Raw genomic sequence first — 27,989 nt, 5'->3', positions numbered from 1 at the left:
ATGCCTAAAATAGAAGCAAAACGTCATTAAATAAAACATTTATGGAATTTCAGAAGGTATTCAAGAAATACAACGAAGAGAGGAGAGCGCACAGGGATTAACTGCAGCTAATGGAAAAAAAAAATGATAACGAAATGAAGGCTGACACAAAAATTTGGGAAAAATATTTTGTGTGAATAACCATTATCCAACTTCATTTAGTGTAAAATTGACTTTATTGGCTGTATCAGCGTAGGTGTGAGTCTGGCCTTCTGGTTCTGTGTAACAATTAAGACAACAGTATGAGCCCTGGAAAAGGGATTACAAAAATGCACTACCAAGTCTGTTTTCCTTTGCCTGCAGGCTCCGCTATTTCATCAGTGCAGCTGCTGCTTCTGTGGAGAGACAGGAGGAAGTAAAGGCAATCAGAGAGAGAAGAGCCAGCTCCCATTTCCCATTACTCATAAGACTAGAGGAGCAATAAACGAGGTGCTAAAGGAACTTTTCCCCACGGTACTATTGTGCACCATGGGCTCCAGCATGGAGAACTCCCACACGCACCTTACACACCCTTGGGTTGACTTCATGCCTGGAACCTGTAAAACTGCTGCTGTTCAAAAGGTATATAACCTGTCCTCCAAACACCTTCCCAATTGAGCTGAGAGGATCTGGTGGAGATGAAGACTACTCCTGTTATCTTGCTGGTTGCGGTCCTGTGCGTGGAGCAAGGTGAGCTTCTAATGCTGTTACCAACGAGGAGATGGAATTTAGGGAGATATCCACAGCTTTGCAGTATTGCAGCGCCTCAGCCATACTACTGCCATCTTCCAAATATACCCTGATTAATACTGAGCTCTCTATTTGCTGCAGATATAAGATGCTGACAAAGTAATTCTTTCCAGCAGGCAGTACCGAGTGATATAGTCCTATGTTGCACTGGATGCTGGGTTATATTCATACAGTTGTCTACAGGATCCTTCTCAGCTATGCAAGTTGAAAGTGCCAGAAGACATAAGAAAACATATTTTTTATTCATATGGGTTTTAAATATTTTACATTCTTTTCCATGCTGCTGCTTCCTTCATTCTAGGGAGCCATGTGCTGTGTCACATGTTTTATTCGCTAGGAAATGCAGCAGTGAGGATTTTCATACGTGAAATCAGAGTCAGAGGTGAAAGAACTTTTCTTGCACCCACAATGTTAAAGGCATACTTCTTCCAAAAGGAAGCCTAAAGTATTCTAAATGCGTGTCTTCCTTCTGAGACCAATCCACATGTATTGCTGCTTTGCTACTGGCACGTAGGAATAATGATCAGATTGCCAATATCTCCCCACGCCTGATGGTTTCCCAGAAACCATGATACATATCTAGCAGGGGTTGAGAAAGAGGCGTTTAATTAATTCTTGCACTCTGATGTATCAAACCTTTACTCCCACGTTATTCTGGCAGATGGTTCTTCAGTGTGCCTGAAAGTTTTGGATGGTTTTGGGGTGAGGAAAGGGATATGTAACTGTACAAAAAAAAATGACTTCGTGCCCAGACCTGAGTGATGTGTGATCCAAGACTCTAGCAGAATACATTTCATTGGCATACTTTATTGATCTAGTGGTGATGTTCTATGTTGATATTAGCTTGCAAACGGACGTTAAGACAGCTTTTTATACAGCATCTTTCTGTAGACCAGTCTAGATCAGAGAAAGCTAGTAATTCTAACTCAAGACTTCTACACTCAAGATTAAAAGATCACAACTTTCCATACTAATACAAAGGCAGTCTTGGAGATGACTATTATTTTATTCTCCTCACGTGTCTGGAGTTCCATTCCATTCCTGTGTCAAATTCTGATCAATCTGGTCTCACAGCCCAACAAACATGGTCTGTTTCATTTGTTTCTGTGATCTCAGCAGTATACAACATATGACCAGAAGAAATCTTAAAAGGTCAAGATCCTTTTTCCCTCTCTGATGCTGGGCCAAATCAGGAAGATGTTTGTCAGATGCAGCTTTGAAAGTTTCCAAAAAAGAAGATAAAACAGCCTAGAACTGCTCAGACACTTCTTCCTTCAATGAGCTAATCTAAATATCTAGTGACCATCTCTTTTTGTGTAGCTCTCCTGTGTTTTCACCATAAGGAGTTTATTACCTTCCATGCAGCTTCTTTCTTCTTCTTTGAAGAGGGTTACTGTGTCTTTCCTCAATGTTATCTTGCTTTGATTGAGAAAGTTAAATGCTTCAAATATTTTTTACAAGGCTGTATTTTCAAGATCTCTCCTCCCTCTCCTCTGGTCTCTCCAAGTGCTTTGCATATTTTCAGAAGTGCCACATACAGATTTGGACATCAGTGTTTCAGCTGAGGTCTTGACAGAGTGGAAAGGCCACCTTGCATACCTTCCACATGACATTGCTGCCTGTGTTCCTTTGAGTGATGTTTGTTTTCTTTGCTGTAGTGTGACACTGTTGGTTCCCACTGTTTACACTGCCATTCTTAATTGTAAAACAACCTGTTGTTTCTCATCCTACATTTATGGGGTCAGTTTTTATCTTAGTACAACATACTTTTCTTTATTGAACCACATGCATTCTTTTTTTTTCATTCCTTTGTTACATCCACAGATCAAAATCACCTAGCACTCTGCTTACAGTACATTTTTAGTGATTTTCTTCTTCCCTTCCCTTCCCTTCCCTTCCCTTCCCTTCCCTTCCCTTCCCTTCCCTTCCCTTCCCTTCCCTTCCCTTCCCTTCCCTTCCCTTCCCTTCCCTTCCCTTCCCTTCCCTTCCCTTCCCTTCCCTTCCCTTCCCTTCCCTTCCCTTCCCTTCCCTTCCCTTCCCTTCCCTTCCCTTCCCTTCCCTTCCCTTCCCTTCCCTCCCCTTCCCTCCCCTCCCCTCCCCTCCCCTCCCCTCCCCTCCCCTCCCCTCCCCTCCCCTCCCCTCCCCTCCCCTCCCCTCCCCTCCCCTCCCCTCCCCTCCCCTCCCCTCCCCTCCCCTCCCCTCCCCTCCCCTCCCCTCCCCTCCCCTCCCCTCCCCTCCCCTCCCCTCCCCTCCCCTCCCCTCCCCTCCCCTCCCCTCCATCCACTGAATAGTCCACTCTTCAAACCTACATTTCTCCAATTTAGAGATAAGGATGTGGTGTGGGATCATGTCAAAGGCCTCGCACAAGTCCAGGTAAATGACATCGTTGCCTTTTCTTTGTCCACTGATGCCATCACTCCATCACAGAAGGCCAGACTGGTCAGGCACACAATCTTCCCTTGGTGAAACCATGCTGGCTGTCCCAGATCACCTGCTCATCCCCCATGTGTCTTAACATCTCTTCTGGGAGGAGTTGTTTCATGACCTTCCCAGACAGCAATGAGCCTGTAGTTCCCCAGGTCCTCCTTCCTTCCTATATTATAAATAGGAGTGATATTTCCCTTTTTCCAGTCACTGAGGACTTCACCTAACAGTCACATGATCATCAGGAACTTCTAATTTAATAGTTTCTCTGAACTTCACTGTCACAATACTTCTCTGTAGCCAACTTCTTATCAGGCAAAACCACACTCACAGAAACGCATCCTCTAGTTGCCTTCTGCCCTTTCTGTACTGATAGTGTCCCCACATCTACCAGGAGCTTGGCAAGCATTTTGCGTTGATTCACTTTCCAAAAATATCTGTGTTTTTAAATAACCTAATCCCCTCTCCTACACACACAAACACATATTTTGCTCTCGGTGATTTTGAAAGCTCAGAATGCAACTGACACTACCAAACCTATAAATCAGTTAATCTGCTGAGCTAGGATCTGGTTTCTCATGCACACTGGTTTCTCATGCTTTTTTTCTTTTTTTTTTTTTTTTTTTTTTTGCTGTTTTTAATTTTCTCTCCTTTCAATCATCACTTTCCATAGGCTTTCTTTTTTACATTACAATCTTCTGTATCTCACAGCAAGCATAAGCATCCTTGACAGACAGGACAACTCATCGTTGTCTGCCTGTGCTGCTGGTCATCTTCTATATCTGTATTTCAGACAAATACAGTTAAACCATTCTTTTGGTTAAGACTTCCCATTTACTGTCTATCTTACAGCAGCATGCAGAAGTTCAGCACAGCATCTAACTGCTCTCCCCAGGCTCCTTAGGACTGAGGTTAGCCCAGCTCGGTTAGTGGTGTCTGACCTCAAGAGAAGATACGTGACAGTACTCTCCAAGTTAACTGAAAGAAAAGTAGGACTCTAGGCAATGTCCATCTCCTCTTCATCATCCTTCACACATCCTCAAGTTTTCCATGGCAAACCCTTTTGGAGAAGCAAATGAGCAGTCATTGACAGTCCATATGAAGGAGCTCTCAGGATAGAGAAGCTTTTGCTCAGTAATAATCTCCATCATAAAAGTCCCCCAAATCCTTGAATTCCACTCACATCTACTGCTGCCAGAGATTGCAAACAGATCAATAATACTTCTCAGTCTGAGACATATGAGACAGAGAGAGATTTAACATTGCTGCTACAGGTCAAGGGATAAAGCTCACTGCTCATCCACACATGAGAATTTGTCAGGATATAACTAGGAAAAATGTAGATACTTAGATTGCAGGTACTGCAGTTCCCAAACCACAAAACATGCTCCTTTTCCTCCCCTCCCCCCAGGTTATCCGTTTATGTGCTATGTGTGCCAAGAACAGGAGTCCAACAAGGACTGTTTAACCATTTCCATGTGTGCAAAGGAAGACAAATATTGTGTGACTGTCCGTGACAATGTTGGAACAAGTAAGTTACTGAACAACTCTTTATTTGTGCTGTAGGAAAAGGAGTCCTATGAATTCATGCTAGTCACAGCCACGTATGAAAACAATAGACCCAGTCACCAATTGTGCTGCTCCCTATTGCAAACACTGCAGTGTCGCTTGATACTGTTATCAAGAGTTGGGGAAATGCTGACACCATGCACAGCAACACCAGTTAAACCATAATTCTGGTTAAAACTTCCTATTTATTGTCTATCTTAGAGTAATATGCCAAAGTCAACAGAGTATCTTACTATTCACCCCAGACTTTTCAAGGTCAAGCAAGACCAAGCTGCTGTAGATGTCCCCGTTCGTTACACAAGAGATGGACCAAATGACCTTTAAGGATTCCTTCTAGCTCAAATGATTCTGTGATTCTATGCTAATTTCACTTTAGAGACTGATACAACTTGGAGCCCAGAGAAGTCATTCCTCATATATTGGCAGTACTGACATGGCCAGTCTGCTCCTAGTCCTGAGAGGACATATTTGCCTTGGGGACCACTCCCTGGCTTCCTTTTTCTTAACAATCACCACTGCAGATTTAGCTAGGAAAGCATTATATCAATAATCCTTGCATTTTATTCTTTTTTTTTCCCCTTCTCCTCTTCATTAGACTCTGACAAGCCTAAATATGTCATCTCTAAGATGTGCTCTCCAACGTGTCCAGAAACAAGTCAGCAACAAAACCAAGCCCATCGGAATGTTTCATGCTGTGAGAAGCCATTGTGCAATGTGAATGGAGGCAGCAGCAAGCAGGGCAGCTATGCAGCAACGTTCCTGGGTGTCCTAGCTAGTATCACTTACATTTTTGCCTGTGGACAGTGATCGGTTAAGAAAAGCACCCTGTGTTGGCATTATTGTCTGAAATAAAAGTGTGTTACACTGGGATAATTACTGCTCTCAAGAGCTCATGACTTGCAGATGAGCTTCGCTTGGGATTTTGAAGAGTCTCAGTAAGTTAAACGCTGAACTCCCATTGATTTCCTAATCCTACTTGAATCTGAAGTGTCTTCAGACAGTCATGTCATCTAAGAAAACACGTAAAAGACCCTTTTGACATGTTCAGGCTTCAAATAGTTCTGAAGATATTCTCGAAGATATACTTTTTTTTTGAGTTTTTGAACGCCATGTAGAATAGCAATCCAGAAACACACACAATAGTTCAATAGTTATGTCAGCCAGTGGAGAAGTTTAGTATCTTTTTCAGGTCACAATATGTTGGTTAACACACATCAGTTCATAAACAAGAAAGAAGAGGTAAATCTTATTTCTGGCAATTTCTGGAAATTCCTTCAGCCTCAATCGGCAACAATTTCTGGCTCCCATGGCTATTTGCACTTGGAAAGGTATCATGAGCATTTTTCACATCCCAGCTCTGAAGTGCAAATGAGTTTGGAGAAAAGGAAAAGAGGAACAAATGTGACCTAAAGAGAAGATGTAATGTCTGGTAGTGGGGAGATGGGAGGGAGAAGGAAATGGTTTGGCATACACAGACCTGGTCCAGCTGGAAAAGAAAATGTCTCCATATCTATTTCCCTTTTTTTATTTTTTCAGGGCCAACCCAACCCAACAGTTATTGCCAAACCCAGTCATTTAGAGACTGTGAGATAGCTTTAAGAAAACCATGGCTTAGAAATGATTGATTGTGGTGGGCTTTGTTAGATTCTAGGCTCTTTGCTTCCTCCTCTCCCAGCAAGAGCTGCAGCTGAGGGAGGCAGAAAAGCTCTGTATGAGGCCTGAAGATGTCTACAGAGAAGAGGGGCAGGCAGCTAAAGACTAACATAAATAGCCCAGAGCTTCCTGGTCATAACCCCTGCTGCAAGCTCACTTCTCTGGAACGAAAATAAAAAAGGGAAGAGTTGGCAGCGACACTGGCTCAGCTGTGTTCTGACACCAGGACTCATCCAAACAATTCAGAGTCTTTGTTTTGTGGTTGTTGTGTGTTTTTTTTTGTTGTTGTTGGTTTTTTTTTTTTTTTTTTTTTCCTTTTATGAGATGCTTTATTTGATGGTTAAATGAGATCTTTCATGAGATGATTTGTCTAAAGCATTGTCTTGAAAGTCAGCATATTTTTGGCTGCAAATCTGGAAGGATCCATTGCTGGTGCTGGCAATAGGATCTTGGTTTCCATAACCATGGGACTCAGTAAGATCGACAATTAATTGTAAGAGATGGAATCAACCTCAGAAAGTGGGGAACACGCATCCTTGCCAGTCTGGCCAACCTGGTAAGGAATAATTTAAGCTAGGAAGGAGGAAGGAATAGGAGAGTTACAGAGAGCACCCAGATAGCAAATCAAGGCTGAAGTGTGGATATACCTCCATCAAGTGCTGGATTAAAGAGCAGACTAACAAGGGTGACACTGTTGTAGGTGTTTGCTATGGGCTACTTGATCAGGTAGAGGAAGTAGGTGAGGCCTTTCACAGTGGAGTTCTGTATTCTTTGGGGGGAAAGCAGGGTAATAAGTAGAACTGCAAAAGTGGATTTCAGGAGAGCCAACTTTGGCCTCTTCAGGGATCTTCTTGAATGAATGCTATGAGAAGAGTCCCTAGAAGGAATAGAGATCCAAGGTTAATATTCAAGGATCACATCCCATAGGCTAAAAAATGATGCATCTCCATGGGCAAGAAATCAAGCAGAGTGAACAGAAAACCTGCATGGATGAACGAAGCATTCCTGACAAAACTCAAACACAGACAGGAGGAGGTGTGAAGGGAGTGGAAGCAGGGACAGGCCATTCAGGATAGAATATAGGGATATTGTCAGAGTAGGCAGAAATGTGATAAGAAAGGCCTGGGCCCATTTGCAATTAAATCTGGCTAGGGATGTCAAGGACAACAAGAAGGGCTTCTTCAAATGAAGCAGCAACAAAAGGAAAACTAAAGAAAATATGGGCCCACTGCAGAATGAGGCAGGAAAACTGGCAACAGAGGATGAAGGAAATGCAGAGATATTGAAGGACTTCTTTGCTTCAGTCTTCACTACCAACATCAGCATGAAGGAATCTCTGATTCAGGAGACCAGGGAGAAATTCTGGAGAGAGGAAGGCTTTCTCTTGGTTGAGGAGGACTGGGTTAGAAATCATTTGGGCAAATTTGACGTCCGTATATCTTTGGATCCTGATGGGATGCAACCACAAGTACCAGGGGAGATGGTGGACATCATGGTTAATCATCTTTGAAAGGTCTTGGCAATCAGGAGAGGTGCCTGAAGACTGGAAGAAAGCAAATATCATAAAGCAAATATCATCCCAGTCTTAAACAAGGGCAAGGACGATCCAGGAAACTACAGGCAAGTCAGCCTCACATCAGTTCCTGGGAAAGTGATGGAATAGCTTATCCTGGAGGCTGTCTCTAAGCATGTGGAAGACTAGAAGGATTCAGCAAAGGGATATGCTACACTAGCCTATTGTCTTTTGTGATGGGACAACAGGCTGGATGAGGGGAGAGCAGTGGATGTTGTCTACTGGGATGTCAGCAAGACAATAATTTCCCATGATACCTTCATAGGCAAGCTCAGGAATGTGGGCTGGATGGTGAGGTGGATTGAGAATGGCAGGTCTCAGAGGGTTGTGATCAGTAGCACAGAGTCTTTTGGAGGCCAGTAGCTAGCAGTATCCCCTGGGGTCAACACTGGTTCCAATATTAAGTCATTTATCAATGATTTTGGTGAAACCTCCCCTGAAAGTTTGCTGATGAAACAAAACTGGGAGGAGTGGCTGATGCCCCAGAGTTCTGTGCTGCTATATGGAAGGATTTTGACAGGCTGGAGAGATGGGCAGAGAAGAACCTCTTACAATTCAACAAAGGCAAGTGCAAGGCCCTGCTCTTGGTGAGGAATAGCCCTATGCACCAATACAGCTGGAGGTAGACCTGATGGAAAGTAACTCTTCAGAGAAGGACCTGGGAACCCTGGTGGACAAAAAGTTGGCCATAAGCCCCCAACAAGGGAAACTGGACTAGATGATCTCCAGAGGTCCCTTCCGACCACAACCATTTTGTGATTCTGTGATTTTTGAGATGTTTTACACTGCCAGGATAGAAAGCAACTGGTTTCTTTCCAGTACTTAAAAGGTGCTTACAATCAGGAGGGAGACTGACTTCTTATATACTTTGATAGTGATAAAACAAGGAGGAATCATTTTAAACTAAGGGAGGGTAAATTTATATTAGGTGTGAGGGGAAAATCTTTCACTCAGAGGTTGGTGAGGTGCTGGAAGATGCTGCCCATAGAAGTCGTGGATGCCTCATCCTGGGAGGCATACAAGACCAAGTTGGATGAGGTTCTGGGCAGCCTGATCTGGTGCTAGACTTCGTGGTTGGCTCATGGCAGGGGATTTGGAACTAGATGATCTTTAAAGTCCCTTCCAACCATTCTATGGTTCTATGACCAGCTAAAGATGCCCACCTTTCGTGTTTCCACTGTGATCTCTAGAGCCTGGTTCCTGCCCCGTGCTTTAGACATATCATTCTATGTCTGGGAGGGAAATGATTCTGCCAAGGAAAGGAACTGGCAGCAATGTTACAGCCTATGGTGACCATGCTGCTTCTTGAAACCATAAACACGTGCACCACAAATACCCTATGCAGAGAAAATGGAAGGCACTTCTTCCAAGACGCCCTGCAATACATTAGATGCTCTCCAAAAACTCTAGGAAAGCTGGGCTCAGGGCCAGAGCTATTACTGTCTTTAGCATCAGACAAGTTAGCACAGGAAAGGGGAAGCAGGAGTAATTTATGCCTCAACCAGTTTCACTGAATGGGAGAAAGCAAAGCAAAGTCAGCTGGTGGGGAGGGAAGGAGTCAAAGATTGAGAAAAGTACAGTGAGACTGGCAGTATGAGGGGCAGAATCAAGTTACCTTCCTTTTAGCTTCACCACACACCCTGCCTGCTGATAGCACCCAAACAAATATTATCTCTAACAAGACAAAATGAACAGAGGAGTTCCTATGTCTCCCTGTCTCCAAATTCAGAGGGAACCCCTTCCTTTCTTGAAATTTTTGGATTCCAGAACACCTGGATGTACAAGGATTATGGCGATTGTGGGTGAAATGCCTTCAGATTTTCACTATTTTAAGAATTTTTTTTAAAGGGATTTACCTGTTTCATTGCCAGTCATGCCAGTATCCACTCAGCTCCCAGACTGAAAGCCTGCAGTTGTGAATCAGAAGCTGAATGTCTCTCAATAGTAACTACTCAGGTAGGCATTATCACTAGACTTTGTCAAAGCTGATGCTCTGAGTCACTGAAATTCCTTGAGAGAAATAAAGAAGAAAAGGGACACTTAGAGTCATAGAAATGAGTTGGAAAGGACCCTTGAGAATCATCCAGTCCAATTCTTCTGCAATGAACAGGGACACCTACAGCTAGATCAGGTTGCTCAGAGCCCCTGAGTCTGACCTTCAATGTCTCAAGGATGGATAATCCACCACATCTCTGTCCTTCTTGCTTGGGCATAAGCCATGAGTTATATGTTGTTTGGATAAGGTCCAAGCTCATCTTCACACTGGTAACAACCTTTCCTGGGCCGGAGAAAGGTGTAGATCACAGATATGGGTTCCTATGGCCCAGGAGTTTGGGCACAGACTGACAAATCACCTTTTCTTCCATGGGAAGAATCAAATTTGCCTTTTCCAATGAAGTAACAGTGCATGGTCATACCCAGGGTTGTACTACTGGTGATCTCCAGCATTAACTGCATATGTTGGCAGCAGACATCCAGATGATGCTTAGAGATGCTTCTTTAGCATAAGATCTGTTCTGGGAGCAGACACTTAGATGATGCTTAGAGGTGCTCCTGTTCTGCAGTCCCACAACAACTTTGAGTTCCACACCCAGAGTTGGGAGATGTGTTTTTGCTTCCAGCCTGCAGTAGATGCAGGGTAAAAGGGAAGGTGGGTGGAGACAGCAACCACATCTAATACATGTTAATTATGTGCCAACCAGCACATCAAAACCCAGAACATGAAAATGAAGCAGGCCACAAAAAGAAAAGGTTGTCTTCTCCATATGCACATCAGTAAGGGGTATTAACCAAAATAAGTGGTGACTAGGCACAGAGGAAAAGAAATCTTGCACATCATAGCAACCAAGCTTGTTTCACCTGCTCCTTTTTCTTTAGGGTGGGAAACCAAGGATTCCCAAATGCAGTGTGCATTGTTATAAAGAAGATGTGAAAACCATGGGGAAATACTTAGTAGTCAGTCCAGGAAAGAAAACTGAAATAAAATGTCTAACAACTTGTAATGGTGCAGGGGCTATCAAGGAGATGGCAATGAACAGCAAGAGCTTTGTGACAGATGGGTGTTATTCCCACCTGTGACAAGGTGGAAAAATCTGTAGATAAGGTAAAATTGGTACTTATCACATATTTTAGTTTTAATACAGCTTCTTCCACAATAGCATATGACAGCCTCATAAGGAAACTAGTTAAAAGCACAAGCAAATAACTGTCAATGGCTTGCTGTCAGACAAGAGGGATGTATTAAATGGGATCCTCTGCAGCTTGCCATGGTTCTGCTATGATGCAATATTTTAATTACCGGTTTGACAGACAGAATAGAGAATAAATAGATTGAGCTTGCAGGTGACACACTAGGAGAATCTGAGAAAAAGGATGAAATCTGCACAGGGCAAGCATAAAGCTCTACTGTTACTGTGAACACATCATCTGCACAAATATAGGATGAGGAAATACCTCTTCCGATAATTTGGCAGAAAAAGAAGTTGCAGTTACAATAGATCATGCACTTAGCATCTCTCATACTTGGGGAAACAGAACAAAAAATGGCCTTGTTGGAACTCTACATCTATTGAAAAGTTGCACACTTCACATGGGGCAATGTAAACTGGAGTTTGATGGGATGAGATCCTTCCAATCTCTTCCCCAGTGGGAAAGCTTGAGCTGCTGCATTCTTTCCACTTTCTGCTTTAGGGTTGGTTCACATGGCCACAAAGGAGTTTTTAGATAGGATCAGAAAGGTTCCTAGCATCTAAGGGAAGAAGAGCTGGAGTTGATTGCTGGGAGAACTGCCTCCAGCATCAGCAGATTATCATTATCCAGATGCATGACAGAAATACTGTCCTCAGCATCTCATTAGTGTCTATTTGGGAAGGCGAATGAACTTGGACATCCTTCCTGGTCCCCCCCATCTCCTTTCTCTCCCTTCTATCATTCATTCTCATGTAGCTGTTGAGGGCTCTGGCTACCTTTTCTTTCCTAGCCCAAAAATGTTTAGATGTTGTACTAAGTTTACATGATTTAGTGTGGAAATATTGGTAGGTGGATGGTTGGATGATCTTGGAAGTCTTTTCCAACCTTGGTGATTCTATGATTCTATGATTTCTTCATTAAAGCATAATTGTGTTGTGCTATTCAGGCTTGACTTTGCTTTATAGCACCAAATGTGACCCAGAAATGCTCTTCCACTGACATCACATAGGAAGATCACTCCAAAGGATGTTCAATCCCAGAACACCTCCAGGGTACCCAGCATCAGCAGTACAAGCACTAGATTTGCTGGCACAGCTCTGCATAATACGAATGAGATATGGATTTCTCCTTTTTCAGCTGATTTCTCACCCAGGTAAACCCCTGAACACCATGCAGAGCACTGTCATCATGCACAATGAGGTTCATCATGCATGAAAAGAAGTTCAGTGCTGGAGAACCAGGAAGTAAGCACTGGCTCTGTGCCTGGTGTTCACAATAGCTCACCTGGGACCTGCCCCTGGCTCCAGGGCCTGCTCCAGCATTTGATGTAATCAGCAATTAGATAACCTGCAGACGGTGCTCTTGGGAACAAGAAACAATCTTTCTGCAGTCTAGAGGAAATGAGTGTAATAAAACGGAGTGCAATAACTTCCGGGAGAAGAAAGCAATTTTATCATACGAAATATTTAAGCAGGTTGATTTTGCCTTCTCAAACTTATTCTTACAGATTTAATCTGTTCACTTTCTCACAAGCACATGTGTGATACTGCCCAGCTGATCTGGCCAGTGTCAATTCTACGCCACACTTAGACAAGAAATGACAGCTATGCAGTCCTTACTATACTTCTAAGGTACTTGGCAGAGCACAGGCTGATTTTGGATTTGCCTTTTATACCCTTTGGAAGGAAAGAAGCTGTCTTGGCTCATTTTTCCTTTTATTTTGCCTCTTTTAACTCAAAAATCCTGAACTTCCCAGTTCTTTTGTTTAGCTTATCTGGGCATTTTATTGCTCTCACCCCATCTCCATTCTCTTACTTAAGGTCACTTTGTTGTTCTGCTTTGTTTGAAAGCAATCCAATACAGAATGGTGAATACAGCAGAAAACACATGCCTTCCCTCTTAACCCTTGTGTTTCTATTTCTTCTAGGTGCCTTCACACACGTGGACATATATGCAATCGTATTTTACCCATGCTGAACTTAGCATTTGTACTACAAATCTCCCCAAGTCCAGCATCATGCCTGCAGCTTCAGCGTGACACATTTTTGATGGAAGGGATGGGAAAGGTCTGGAATGCTTCTTCTCTTCCCAGAACCACCAGGCACTTAAGGCCCTGCACTTGGAGAGGACAGAAACCTTTGCAGAAAGGCTGCAGAACCTCACTACAGTTCAAAAGATGCCAGGAATGGAAACAAAGCTACAACGTGTCCGAATTTCAGCCAGGAAACAGAGATAGGACTGGAGATGGGATTTGTACTATTCAGGTCCAAAGGTCATCAAGCAGACAGAGCTGGAGAAAAGGCTTAAGTCCAGTGGCCATCTAGAAAATGAGGCCAAAACCAGAACTGGAGTTAAAATAATGACAGCATGGCTCCAAGGTTCATTCTGGACAAGGCTGGAGATATGCATGCCAACCAAATAGTCCAGTCAAGGACAGAAGGGTCAGGTTTGCGTAGAGGAGCTGGTTTATAATGCTGGAGGGCATCATTCTAGAGCAACCTTTATTTGGAGGTATTCTGGCTGTTCCAGACAGGGACATATCCTCCAGTACACTTCAACAGCAGCAATCAGAATGTAACTTTACTTAAGTAATGACCTCTGCTTAATGCTTCACAGTTCAAAAAGCCTAAAATAAACAAGCAAGACAGAATGTGAGTCATACAGAATGGAATTAGGAAGAATGCTGCCGTGGATACTGATTGGACATGCAGCAGTCAGTGAACTACCTTCACCTTAATGGCTCTGGGAAAGAGGGAAATCGGACATGTTGACACCAACTACAAATGACAGTTCATAAATCTGTCAGCCTGACTATGACTGCCTGCTCCTGACTTCTGTTTGCACTGATCTGATGAAGGTCCTATTCTAGTATATACTGCAGTCCAAAAACTACACATCCACATAGTCAGTTATCTTAGGTTCGTCCCCAGGGGTTGCAGCAAAGGGTGCCTTGTCAAGGTGATGGAGAGGAAGTGAGTATTTTGGCACTGTAGACAGCAAGAAAGTTCAAAGAAACACATGTGGCTTGGCTTGCCAATGGGCAATCTTTGCAAAGTGGTTTTAGCAGATTTGCTCTGGGAAGCCATTCTGCTCCACTAGCAGGAGAAACACCTCATTTGCAAATCCCACTGGGGTACAGGTGCTTCATAGAGACAGCCCTGGCCAGAGTCAGGCATTCTCCCCAAGCCTTGAAACTGAGAATATATAGTGAAGGAAACTTTCTGCATGCCACCAGCCTATGCAAATGCTGAGCAAACTCCCAAAGTGTCAGTTCAGCCCTAAAACCTTGCAGACATAGTAATTCCAGTTTTAATTGCTGCACTGATCCCTGCTAACCCGTCTTCTTGACCCGTGAAGGAAGCTGCCATTATCTCCATTTCCTTATTTTCAAACTGGCCATTTCTCCCCAGCACAGAGCAAACCGTGTAATACTTAACTCTAGCACTACTTTGCTTTCAGTTCCAGCTGCTTCTTTTTACCTCCCAAGGTAAAAGGATTACCTTGAGCATATTTCTTTACCTGAATCCACTTCTCCACAGCACGGACCACGTTCCTGCTGCTGGGTTTTACCCCTTCTGCCTTTTTCACTGCCTCTGAGGACATATTTTTGCACCTTGCATTCACAATATGAACCCTATACTTCAGCAAATTCATTCAACAAGCCCCAAACCTCTAAGGCTAGGCCATTCAACACTGTTTGGCTGTATGTTGCTTTAGAAAATAAAGCCCTGCCATGAGACAATCACAACTTTGCCATCCTCCTTACCAAGGCTGTGGTGTGGGAGATGTGAGATTTAGATCAGTGAGTTTTCAGAAGAGCTTCCTTACCTGGTGCTTTTTCCATACCATCTACCATAGCAAATTGGTCTCTAGGCACTCTGCTCACCTGTTCTACTGGCAGCATCCTATAATTATTGCTGTCCTTACCCCGTCATTTCAGTATTTCTGGGATGACTCCAGATCCTGTGGTGAATCGTGCCCTGTCACTTTAAGGTCCTCTTTTTTCCTTCCCAGCAGAGGAAAGAATTCTCTCCATGAAGTAATGGAACTGATAATGTTAAATTTGTGGGGCTGAGAAAACCAGAGTGCTGTATGTGTTTGTATGTTTCTGTTGGGGATGTGTGGAGCATACAAGACACCAACGGAGCAGGAAGGATGAAAGAACATGCTTTGCCTTCTTGATAACCAGATGTGCCATGAGATTGCTCACATATTGTCTACAAAAAGTCAAACTGACTCTTACAGATAATGCCTAATGTCGTCATTGGGCACTCTATGATACTGGTATCTTGTGAGTTAATGTGATGGTGCACAGAGCAACTGAATTATGCTCAAGCTATTTCAAAGCTGAAATTTGACAGGCTTTGTGGATCTGAGTTGCAAACCAAAGAAAGAAACAGCACTAGCAGCTGATTTCAGTGGAAGACATTAGACCACAAAAACACACCAGACACACTCAGTTCCTGCTAGAATAACTGCCGATGATAAATAAAAATGAGCCATGAAAGAAATGAGGGAAGAGGGAGTTTGTGGGCACAGATTTGGTTTCAAAGTAGAGGACTCTGAATCCACACTGAAAAGTCAGGACTGGAATTTCTTCCAACAAGACTCAGACTCATTTGCTAGAAAATGCTGATTCTGCAGAATTAAACCCATCTGTGGCATACAGAGTTTGTCAAACCTGCATTCCCAGACTCCCTTCAACAGCAAACTTCTCAGGCTCCCTCCCTCAGCGGCCTCTATCAGGCTCATTTCCTGCAAGACTTTCCTATTTCTTTGGAACTTACCGAACCTGGGTCACAACTGCAATGCTTTTTATTGGACCGCTCTGTGCTCTGAAGACCTGTCCTGCCTCATAGGTCAGAATGTCCCATGCTGTCTCTGCTGCCTAGCCTAGCACTTTCTATGTCTACATTTAATCCCATTTCGGATCTGGTAAGCAGGTCAGAAAGCTGGTTCCTTACTTGCTTGGGTCTTATAATAATAGAATCATTAAGGTTGGAAAAGACCTTAAAGATAATCTAGTCCATCTAGTTTTGTATGCATGGGGCTGTGCATGCAGCATACGTGAAAAGAAGGCACCATACATATCATGAGTCTTGCATATATGTTTGTGCAGGCAGGGGATCCGGTCACGCACAGAGGCATGCAGGGTGGTTGTGGATGTATCAGGAGCACACGTGCACGCAGGGGACATAAATACAGTGGATGAAAAGAGTTGTGAATGCAACGCGTTGCTCATGAAGAGGGTCATGCACGAATAAAGATCTGCATGTAAGGGGTTCCCCTGCTGAATGACGCCCTTCCCCCAGGGACATCGAGCGAACGGGGCGGGGTGGAAAAAGCCTTGAAATGGGGGCAGGGAGGTAAGGGGCCGGAGGAAAGCTGGTTTTGCTCTCAGGAAACCTCTGACCGCTCCGCGCGCCAACATCCCCCCTTAACGCCTACCCCTTTCCCGGCCTCCGGAGCGACGGAGCGGGGAAACGAAACCAGCGGAGGCCGGGGAGGCGGAGGGGGAGGGCGGCGCAGGGCGTGGAGGCGGACCGCTGGGCGTCGCCGGTGCCCTTTTCCCGCCCCCAAGCGCTCAGCCCTACCGCTAGCATAGCGCGCTTGTCGTCTCTTTGCGCATCTCCTCGGCCCCATCGCCGCACCATGAAGGCGTTTCTGTTCGCCGTGTTGGCTGCGGTGCTGTGCGTGGAGAGAGGTAAGAGGGCTACCCCCGGATACCACCACATCTTCTCGAGGTCCTCCAAGCTTTTCCCTGCTTTGGGAGTGAATTAGTGGGGTCTGCGTCTTGCAGGGGGTGGTCTGGAAGTTGTAGGCATGCGGATAGCGAAAGAGGTGGGGGGGAGGGAGGGGGGAACGGGGCTGAGTGGTGCAGGAGGTTGGCGGAGGTTTTGGGAGAGGGAGGGAGATCTTGCCTAGACCTCTCAGCAGTGTACCTCTTGCAGCTGGAACTTCAGTGTCTGTATTATAGGTGCGCACCTCTAGCTGTGCACGTCTGTATTTTGGAGCTTTTCCCAGTTGCAGCTCGAACAAAGAGCAGGGGTGGCTCCGCTCCCCCCTTTCGCTGCAGCGAGTCGGGATAACGGCGCTGAAATGGGCCGAGATGCTGCCGAGGGGAAGGGAGGAAGGAGGATGGGGGGGGAGAGGGGGGAGAGAGAGGGTGGAGAGATGGAGACCTGCCCCGGTAATGGCAGATGGAGTCAAGTCTGGGGAGAACCGCTTGAGATTCTGGCTGCTGTTGTTCCCCAGCGTTCTTATGGCCAGCGGGTGGGAGATGGCACCCCCAAGGGACAGGGTCGTGTGGAGTAACGTCTTGGAGCTGCTCTTGAACCCAGGGCCAACGTGGTGCCTGTTGCTGGGTGTGAAACTGCAAGTTGGCTAAGTTGCAGGTCTGCAGTCTCCATGACTCAATTTCTGCCTAGCCGAACTCCATGGGGCCATGCAAAACCCTGTGTTGTTTTCGTGTGGCAGTTCTTGGAGAAAGCCAGACAAAGAGCAAACTGGGAGAATTTTTTTTGTCATCTGACCCTCTTGTCAAGAAGCACAGACCCTCTCTGTGGCTCTCGAGGACACCAATGAGAAGAAACTAACTGTTTTCTGCCCTTCTTATACCCTCCTACTCTTGGGGTTTGTGAAGTAACTGGCAGTTTAAGCTCTGTGTCTCCGTCAAAACCCAGTTGGCATGTGCTCAGGCCCAGGCAAGAAGAGGTTAATGCATTTCCCCCCCTCCCAGCCCCTTCTAAAAAAACCCACTTCCACTTAAGATTAGGTTCTTCTTACCCAGGCAAAAGGCTTTGCTGCGAGTTTGCTTTATCTGCAAATATTTCCAGCACATCCAGGGAGTTTTTTTTTTTGCTTAGTGTTCAAAGTGCCCCGAAGAGCTGGCATATGGTGTGTAAGAATCTTGTCTAAGAGCAATGTAAGGAAAAGAACATTTGGCGTAGGGATGAATGGAGAACTGCCGAAGCAACAGCGTTTTTTGGCGTTTTTCACTGGTGCGGCTGAGCTTTAGAGTGGGCTTTTAAAGGCTTTTTTGTTGTCCTTGCATTGCTCTTTGCAAGGAGGGGTTCAACCTCTTATCTGAAGAATTATCCCAAATTATCTGCTCTGGTTTAGAAGCTCTTTGTTCCTCCAAGGAGCCAAGCAGCAAACAAATAAACACATAAATTCTTCCTTTTGAAGAAAACTGTCTTTTCTAGTTGATGAAAACGAGTCTTTCTTTTTGCATTGTTCAGTCTTTTTTTTTTTTTTTCTTTTTCTTCCTTTAGCCTTGGGCTCCAACTCTTTGCTCTGTCTCCAGCTGCGTAAAATAATTCTGCTTCCCTCTTGTGCCTTTTGTCTGAAGTACGCAGCCTGCTTGCTCTCCTCACTCTGCAGTCGGTCATTTAGTTCTGTTTTGCCTAAGCAGAAAGCAGCAGTAGTTAATTAAGACTGAATATTTCCTCTCTTAAACTATGCTGCAAGACTTACCTATCCTGGGAAGACTTAGTCTACGTTTAGACAAAGCGTAATAGACAGATGTGACAAAGGAAAAGGTGTGGACAGGACAGTGTTAAGAACACAGATTCAGTGGCAGGGGATTTAATGCCTAGAGGCACTTTTATCTGTACATACAAATATTTCTGATGTGTAATCTTTAAGGCATAATGAATAGTACTGCACCACTCTACTTGTGCATTCAGCATAATAAGCAAAAGCTTATGGGAATGGATGTGCTACCATAATGTTCATGGGAAGTCTGTAATCCACTTTATTCCTGCTTGCTGATGATTCCCGTGAGATGGAATGAGTCGCTTTGTCTTCTTGGGCCTCAGTTGGCCATCAGGGTGGTTGCAAGAAGAAGGGTTTGGGATAGTCAGCTGAGACTTGAGAGCAGGAACATACTGAGGATAGTGGAAAAGGAAGGAGCCAGGCTTTCCTTGGATGTCTCAGGCTGATTTTTGGCCAGTGAAGTGAAGGATGCCAATCCGTGGAAATGGCGTTGACAGTCAGTGATGGCCATGCAATGAGTGGCTCAGTCCTGCCTTTCTCTTAGTCCTCCTCCTCTCCTAGACCCAAAGGCATGTTCCAATGAGGAATCTCCCCTGAGGCCTTGACTCAACTGGTGGCCCTGTAATCCTGGATGCTTTATGTAGGTTGTGACTGTGCTGTTGGCATGTTGGGATAACACTGCTTTGTTGGCAGGGTCGTTGGCAGACTGATGATGATGGTTGAAGGCTCTATGAGACACTCCAGGAAATTCTTGCTAAGGAGTTGTTGGCTTCATCTCTGGATTCAGGCCCACCCACTAACCTGCTTTGATCTGTTTCTGTGAGATTTGCTATTGTGTTTTTGCTTCATTCTTTTTTTTCCCCTGCCTTGGCCATTGCTGCTCAAAAATCATTCTTCTGAGTACAATTGGTTTTTTTTTTTTCCCCAATTTTCCCATAAAGGACTTTTTATATTTTTTCTGAGAGAGACAAGATTGAGAAGAACCTCAAGAGGTCATGCAAGTCCATAGCAGAGTGGGACAGGTGCTATCAACATTTTTCCAATTTATTCTTCAAAATATACCACAGCAGGGACTGCCAAGCCTTAGCAAAATCATCCAGGGCTTCTCTGATATCCCCTTCTTAGGATAATCTGTTTGCCATGGGGGTGAAAAGGATAAGGAACAGGAGTACAAGGCAGCCTTGTACTTCCCCCCATCCTGAATCTTCCTCTCCTCCATTTTGCATCCTATAAACAAGGAAGGGAGAGGCAGGGCTTCACGGAAGAGTTTGCAGTCTGAATGCTCCAAAATCAGAGCCTGTCAAGCGTTGGGAACAGACCAGCTCTCTGTGTATGTAGGTCAACAGTTGCAGTGTGGATGTGATGTTCCTGTATGTAAAATACAGAGAAGATCATCTGTCCACTGCAAAATACACATGTCAATGCTGAGTCACTGGTCCAGGCTGTTTCTGCAATCATTTCCCTCCACTAAATGCTGTTTCCCAATCTTTGATTTTACATGGGCAGACCTGAAGGATGTGAGAAGGGAGCTAGCCTTGTGCAATCCATTCCCCTAGTGTAGGGGGTAGACCACATTAGGGGGGGTCTGCCATGTAGAAAATCATGCTCATTTGTTCTCCCTTTGCCCCGGATTAGAAGAGTCAGTTGCATATGCTGCCATCATAGTGCTATGACTCCCTGGGTAGCAGGGCAGTACATGTCCTTGCAGGCTGTGCTGAAATGCTGGGCTTGCTCTTGCTAGCAAATCATTTCTACCATGTGTTAGCTTGAGCATAGCCTGAGCTTTGTGTCCTACTGCCAAAGGCACGCCATGAAAGACTCAAACCTGTAGTCACATCACACCTGGGGCATTTCCCATCAGTGACCACTGCGGCAATGGTGAGTAAGCGTAAATTTCAGACTCCAGTCTGCAAGCCTGAGCTTGTTTTTGTGTTTCAGGTTGACATGGACCTGCTCTTGGTATAAACAGGCACATGCCGTAAAGTAGCAGGCTGACCTGCAATGGCATGGAGACTTTTATTGGCCAACTAGCCAGAGTCTCCAACCAAGACCTTAAAATGTATTCCTTCTGCTTGAACCCTTCACTTGGACAAATTTTGGAAACAAAAAGCCTGTCACAGATTGACACAGCAAGCGTGGGCTGTGGCTGGGTGCAGCGAGTGCTGAGTATTGGAGGTGGGAGCCACAGCAGGGATATCTTCCCACTGGCCCTTCGCTAAGATGTGCCTTTTCCTTGCAGCCCACACGCTCGTCTGCTTTTCGTGCTCGGATGCATCCTCCAACTGGGCCTGCCTGACACCTGTCAAGTGTGCAGAGAATGAAAACCACTGTGTGACAACGTACGTCGGAGTGGGAATCGGTGAGTGGTGATGAGACCTTCTGCCCTTCTTATCTGGATCACCTTGGGAGGTGCAAGGAGGTTTTCTTTCATTTGGTTGGAGAAAGGAGAAAGTGATGCTTGTTTGCTGAGGGCCGGACCATCCCAAGGGTGTTTTATGAGGAACTTGCTGCCAAACCAAGTCACGTTAAGGCCCACATGCATGCACTCATGCTAGGAGTCTGAAGGGAATTTAGGAATGGAGACAGAAGGTTGCTGATGAATTCACTGGAAGGGTAAAAGATTTCCTTTGGAGGAAGTTCTAGGGTTACCCTTCCTGTTTTTGCCCTGTGCTGACTGCTGTTCTGGTTGTTATCTCCGAGTCCTTCCATTGCTTTGCTTTCTGGGTGCAGCAGGATTGCCAGGAATTTGCAAATTTCTTCACCAAGCATGGGCTTTTGACAGAAGGGAACAGGCACCAGGAAAAATCGGAAGGATCTCTCAGGAAAGCAGGCTACTCTGCCAGGTCTCCTGGTGGCACTGCTGAGCCTGCATCCCACCCTGAGTTGCCTCAATTTCCTCCAACCTCTGCTTCTGGCATGCAGGAGGGAAGACAGTTTCAAACCCAAGTTTTGCAGCCCATAATGTGGCAGCTTGTGCATGCATAAACAGGGGCAGGAAGCTTTTATAAACCTGTGACCTGCTAGCAGCTTCCTGTTGCTTGTTGTCACTGGTAAATGCGAGCTGTGCTAAGCTCAGAACACAGTGTTTGCTCTTGAATCCCTCTCTGGCCCTCCAAGTCTCACCTGAGAAGCCCTAGGATTAAGCTTGAGTGGGATTTTTGAGATTATTTTTTTCACCACATTTCCAAATTCTGTCCAGCTGCCTGGAAGATGTGTTGGGTACTATGGAAAGTCAGTGGGAATGTTTCTTGAGGTGCAAAAATTGATGTAGGTTACTGAGAAACTCTACAACCTCTATGCTGCTTGTCTTTTCAGTACCGTTATTTCCTTTGCAAAATGTGATCTGAAAGCCCAAAAGTTTTAAACTCGTCTCCTTTCTGCTTTTCTTCCCAACCTAAATTCAGGTGGCAAGTCTGGCCAGTCCATCTCCAAAGGCTGCTCTCCCATTTGCCCCAGTGCTGGGATTAACCTCGGCATTGCGGCTGCCTCCGTCTACTGCTGCGACTCCTTCCTCTGCAACATCAGTGGCTCTAGCAGCGTTAAAGCCAGCTATGCTGTCCTGGCCTTGAGTATCCTGGTTAGCTTTGTCTACATCCTCAGGGCTCGTGAGTGATATGGAAGGCCAAGGAAGACCCAGCGCCCGGGGACCTCTGCACCTCTGCAACATGGCGCCTTGTCTTCCATTGGCCATCACAGGTCTTTTTAGCTGATGTCTTCTCTATTGCTGCCTACAAGGAGATCTTCTACTTCTCAGCAGGCTTCCAACAGTGATTGTTTCCCAGACTTTACGCTCTTCCAGTATCAGAGACCTGAGTGGCTGAGCCTAACCCTTCTTCTCCTCCTCCTTCGGACGTATCCCACTGCACTCTAGCACTTCCCGGTGGATTGTTTTGGAAAGGTTTCTGCTTTTTTAACCCGTGCCCCCAGTTTCTAAGGTTGCTTAAAACAAGGTTGGGACTCACTGAGAAGCAATTGTCCCCAGACACCGCTCACTCAAGTGTTCAGATGGTCCTGGAGGTGCCTGGCATCAATGTGCCCCAACATGTCCCCCCAGGCATGGGGAACGCATGACCCCAGTGGAGACAAATTCCCAACCCCCGCAGCTGGAGTCTCTTTTTATAAATCTCTTCCAATCTCGGGCTGACTTTTTCTGGAAAACAAATGACGTGTACCTTGTCCCTCTGAGCTCTGTAAGTGCCAGACCTGAATAAACATGCTCCTGTTGTTACCTGAGCGGGGATGTGTACTGTGTGTGTTTCCTTGCTGTCACCAGAGAGATTAGGAACACTTGAGGAAAACTCAAATATTATGCCCAGCATGAGAACTTCTTACCCTCTCAAGTGTTTTTTGAGCACTCCATCTCAGCAGTTCACCTCTGAGCAGTGAGTCCACCTCCTCCCTGTCCCTCTCCTTTCTGAGAGCCCTGATAAAATACCCTTTGGCCAGTATGCTTCACATCTTTTGGGCACTGCTTTGTCCAGGTGCGTTTTTATGAAAAATGCCAGTCGTTGGAATCTGAGTCAACCCTATTGCTCCTAACACTGCGAATTAGCCTTGTACAAGTTAGTCTGCGTGATACAGAGACCTGGTGCCTCAATTTCCCTGCTACAGACTTGGGATCACGATAATGGATAACTTCAGTACCTAAATGAGCCAGGGCCAAAGGTCTGTTTGCAGAATACAATTGAAGTCTGAGGTGAAGAGATGAGTATTCAGATATTTAAGTTTAAGCTGCAATCCCTGGATGGTTGATGTTGTCTGTGGACTACAGACTATGACTTCACCAAACCTGCCACATCTGCTGCCTTCCAGATCCCAGGATTTTCCCAGATCTCTCCACTGCACTGCTCCTGGAAGCTTTCAGCCATCCCATGGGAGATGTGTCTTCCTGCTGCCTCCACGTTTTACTGGTTTCCTACCTACTTTTCCTACCTGCTAGACTCAAAACAAGCTGAAAGTGAGCCTTAATCTTAGGCGAAAGTTTCTCTAGCAGCAAAATTCGATTGCAATATTTGGTACTCTTCAGCCTTGCCCTCCTTTCCTTTGATTGTGTTTCTCCTATTTTGTGTCAAAAAAAAAAAAAAAAGAACTCCCAAGTGGCACCCACTGTTCAATTATACCTCTGTCCCCACTTAAATGAGTAATGAACAACTTATCAATGAAAGATGTGTGCAGTTGTATAGACATCTTACAACAAAAGCATTATTATGTCTTTGCTTCCTTTCCTTTGCTCCCCATCTATTAATTAAACTGTCATAGAGGCTAATGATGGGGTATACAACAGGAATGGCTGGTCATCGTGAGTGCAACCCACAATTAGGTGATGAGTCCGGTAAGAATGCGCAGTACTCTTATTATCTCACTAGGCTTGAGATGTGCCTTCCTCTGCTTATCTCAACCTACATCATCATCCAGGTTTAGCAAGGCTCAATCCTGCTTGGGGTGCACTGTGATCCAGTGTCCAGCCCTCTGCTATGTGCATTAGCACGTGGCAAGCCATGGAAGAATTTCAAAGGGGTGGGGCAGTTAATATCCTCTAGCTTCCTTGCACCTAAGCCTTCAAGCCTCCCTCCTGAAAAGGTTAGAATCTCTTTTTTTCAGGATAAAGCTGTTCCTCACTGCCTGGTGTGAGTAAATGCTGTAGTTCCTGTGGGATATATGCAGACCAAAGGGATGGGGATGCCATCATATGAGACCAAGGCAGCATCTGGAGTGTTCTACCCATCAGCAGTGGAACTCTGGCTCTTCTAGCTACCTGCTCATCTTAATTTTGGACTCAAATTATCCTTGCAACAGCAAGGAAAGAACTAGAATTAAAAGCCACCAGCATAGTTATGTCCTAATGCTTGTTTGTGCCTTTACAAGGCTGCCCTGAGGCTGTCACACCAGAGAATGCCATGGGATAAAGCTAAGAGGAGGACTAGAAGGCATGGTCACTTCTTCCAATCATAGAATTATAGAATATCCCAAGTTGGAAGGGACCCATAGCAATCATTGAATCCAACTCGTGGCTCTACTCAGGACCACCTGAATATCAGACAAATGGCCCATTTGTTCTTACTTTGGCATTTTAGAGTTTCCCCATAACAAGGAATTGCTTATACAAAGGAGCAAGGGTGCAGAAAGTGTGGTCAGCAGGCTGTATAACCTATAGAAATGTTACATTAATGGCATTGCCAAGGAATGTGATCTGAAGGTTAACTTGCACGTGTTCTTAAGCGCATAGATGGTAAATAGATTGCATATGGAGATATTTTTTTCTTCCTTTTTTCTTTACTCTCATTTTCTCTCCTTGCACGGTATATTCTTGTACACTTAATATGGAGGAGAAGAGAGATTTGCAATTTTTCCTTTCAAACACAGCTGGTAAAGATCACTTTGATTGATATATGTGCATTTGAGAGACAGGGAGGGTATAGCAGCCTGTCAAGTTCAAGAGATGTAATTCAATAGTTTAATTCCAGGCATTGTATGAACAGTTCTCACTGTAGATATTTTTTTGCACCTGAATCTCCATCATCTGAAATCATGTGAGAACCTCAGCTGTCATAAAGCCCAGAGGTAAAAAGCCTCAAAATATGCAAATGTAGTAATTAAAAACATTAACAACATGAAGAAAATAGAGTAAGAACCCAGCATGTACAGATCATTGAAACTGGAGGCTTGTTAAACCAAATGGCTGATTTGGAGCTGGAGGGCGAGCCCTTAAGTGCTTTGAATATATTTACTTGGTTTGTGGAATTAGAGATTGAAATCTTTGTAAAAATCTCAGATCTTCACCTTTTCTGACCAGAAAAAGGTTTTAAGGGGAGACAGCTTTGCTTTATATAAAATACCCTGGAGCAATTTTTACTGGAAAATTTGAACAGCTTAGGTCAAAAACTGCCCAGTTTGGAGCATGCTAATGAGAAAATGGTTTCATAGAATCATAGAATCATAGAATGGCCTGGGTTGAAAAGGACCACAATGATCATTTAGTTTCAACCCCCCTGCTATGTGCAGGGTCACCAACCACCAGACCAGGCTGCACAGAACCACATCCATCCTGGCCTTGAATGCCTCCAGGGATGGGGCATCCACAACCTACATGGGCAACCTGTGTTTCTGTGCTTCCATCCTGGAAATGGCTGTATTTCCAATGGCAGCTGCTGCCACCCCCCACCCCCACTATGTTAACGTTACAAGGGCTCCCATTTTTTATGTATTGTGTATTATGGTGCATACTGTACACTGCAGCACCAGTGCTTTCTGCTCAAATTCAACTGGGTTTGCTATTTGCTGAAAGGAGGACTTAAAAAATGAGCAGTGTTCTTCCAAACACTGATTTGAGATTCTTTTCTTGCAAATGACAGACCTTCTCCTTTTGGAAAATAATAGACTTGATGTGACTTCTTTGAACAAACAGCCAGAACAAATATTGCCAATTGCTTGATCCTGATATGCAGAGGATGTCCTTGCTTGGTGTTGATTCATTTAAGTTATGCATTACTTGAGAAAACTTTCCTCCTGGAGATCTTTGCAATGGAGATGGCTGCAGTCCCACCAACCCTGCATAATCTGTGGAGGTTGTGCTTTCATGCTGGAGTGAGATACAGCTGTCCATACTCTCCTATCTCAAGGCAGATGTGATACTCATCTGGATGCTTGGATGCTTGGAGCGCTGTTACAAGACCCTCAGTCTTGTGAACTCAATGATTTGCACGCTGAAGTTGGGTTCTTTCACTGCAAGTTATGTGGGTCTGACTATTTTCCTTTGGGGAACTGCTTTCCCATTTGAAATGCTGTTGTTTCAAGCTGAAACAGAGCTAGACGTGCACAACTCTGCATTTTGCTGGGAGCGCTTATGGTGCACAGTCAAGCAAAGCCCTGAGTCAACCCTGCCATCTACTGGCTTTTGCTAGACTTGATAGAGATGCTTTGAAGCCAGGATCTCGCAGGTCAAGGAGAAAACCTTAATACAAATGAAACAGAGAGTCGGGACCCAAGGGTGAACTACCTTTAACCACATAATTGCATGCAAAGCAGAAAATGAGAGGCTTCAGAAGTTGATGGAGTGTATTAATTTGTCCAACTCTGTGCTGTTAGTGTCAATTGAGAAATAAAAAGCATAATAGGCTTCCCAGGTCCAACGTTTTCCTAGCACTTTTCCAGCCTCAAACCTACCAGTTAATCAAAACTGAAGCACTTCATGAAAATATAATAAGGCCAATAAAGTGTTGCAGAAAAAATATTAATACATTTTATTTCAGCTTTGTTGAATGATCTCATTTCACTGAGATGGTTACCAAGAAATGTCGATTTTACTAATGCATATGCGTGAGCTTTGTAATTGTGTATTACCTTTATTGTAACAGAATAAGCAGAATAAAGACATATTGATTTCTTTCAATATATTAACGTAAATATACGTGTAGTGTACGTTACATCATGTTTGTTATACTCTAATAAAATGATATGGAATTAATAGAAAAGTTACGCTTCGAACAGTTTCTTTTGGATGGTTCTGAGTTACAGATATTCATTACAGAATATTGCTTTGGGTTGGATCCAAAGCCCAGAACTGGCCACAAGGCTGCATAGCCATGAAGCTGAACCTACAGACTCTAAGGGGGGATAAATTTGTACTTATCATCTGAAGGCCACTGGAGTCTATTCCTGTTGATGGACAAAGGCCAGGCATTGCCTGCCTTGAGGGACCCTAGCTCAGTATCATGGAATAAGAAGATTATGTTGCCTGAGCAATGCGTAGTAAATGTAGAATAACAGCAGTGAGTTTCTTAGGTTTGAAACAAAGAAATAAATATTTTTATCTGGATAATCCAACCTGGAATTTGTCCTTCCTGCAAAAGGATCTTCTCTGCTGTTCTTCCATGTTTTGCAGCCTGATTTATGAGTGCTTAGGGGATTCTGTTTCTCTAGATCTGAGAAAACCATTAATGTTTTGACCCTGATGTGCCAAAGCTGTTTTCTTCATTAAAATCCATATTTCTAGGTGAGCATCTCTGAGAGATGTAATGCCAATGTCCAAAATGGTTCTGGAAACAAAAGAACTCAGGTTGTTGCCACTGTTTCATTTGGCTCCACAAACATTGGACTCACTGGCCTTCCAAGGAGATGTTGATCAAGGAAGACCTCTGGAGATGAAAGGTAGTCTGCAGGAAACAAGTATATTATTTTCTAGTTTTGTCATGGAGGACTTGGGATAAGCATGTAGGCAGCTTGCAAGTCAAAAATCTGAGATGTAGATGCTACATAAAATTATAGAATCATTGAATGAGGGAAGGATCCTTGCTGAGCTCAGACCAGCTAAACTTGC

The 27,989-nt window shown here is 44.5% G+C and overlaps 2 protein-coding genes and 1 long non-coding RNA gene across 3 annotated transcripts; 2 read left to right on the top strand and 1 right to left on the bottom strand.

Moving 5' to 3' along the window:
- Positions 1–296: 296 nt before the first annotated feature.
- Positions 297–16,760, bottom strand: LOC149918747 (uncharacterized). Its single transcript, XR_016465387.1, has 3 exons — positions 16,625–16,760; positions 3,078–3,361; positions 297–374 (listed from the first exon to the last, which is right to left on the bottom strand). It is a non-coding gene; the product is annotated as an uncharacterized LOC149918747 (long non-coding RNA).
- On the top strand, positions 584–6,678 carry LOC116227792 (lymphocyte antigen 6E-like). Its single transcript, XM_031591293.2, has 3 exons — positions 584–708; positions 4,604–4,723; positions 5,357–6,678. The coding sequence occupies exons 1-3, from the start codon at positions 657–659 to the stop codon at positions 5,566–5,568; spliced, it is 384 nt and encodes a 127-aa protein (XP_031447153.2). The 5' UTR covers positions 584–656; the 3' UTR covers positions 5,569–6,678.
- LOC116227791 (lymphocyte antigen 6E) lies at positions 16,721–22,906 on the top strand. The gene is made up of 3 exons (XM_031591291.2): positions 16,721–16,880; positions 20,913–21,032; positions 22,078–22,906. The coding sequence occupies exons 1-3, from the start codon at positions 16,829–16,831 to the stop codon at positions 22,284–22,286; spliced, it is 381 nt and encodes a 126-aa protein (XP_031447151.1). The 5' UTR covers positions 16,721–16,828; the 3' UTR covers positions 22,287–22,906.
- Positions 22,907–27,989: the final 5,083 nt, after the last annotated feature.

The sequence above is a fragment of the Phasianus colchicus genome, chromosome 3 (assembly GCF_987193195.1).
Source record: "Phasianus colchicus chromosome 3, bPhaCol1.hap1.1, whole genome shotgun sequence".
In the NCBI taxonomy this organism is placed as follows: Eukaryota; Metazoa; Chordata; class Aves; order Galliformes; family Phasianidae; genus Phasianus; species Phasianus colchicus.
Note: the sequence above shows the minus strand (reverse complement) of the source record. Positions and strands in the feature narration are given on the sequence as shown.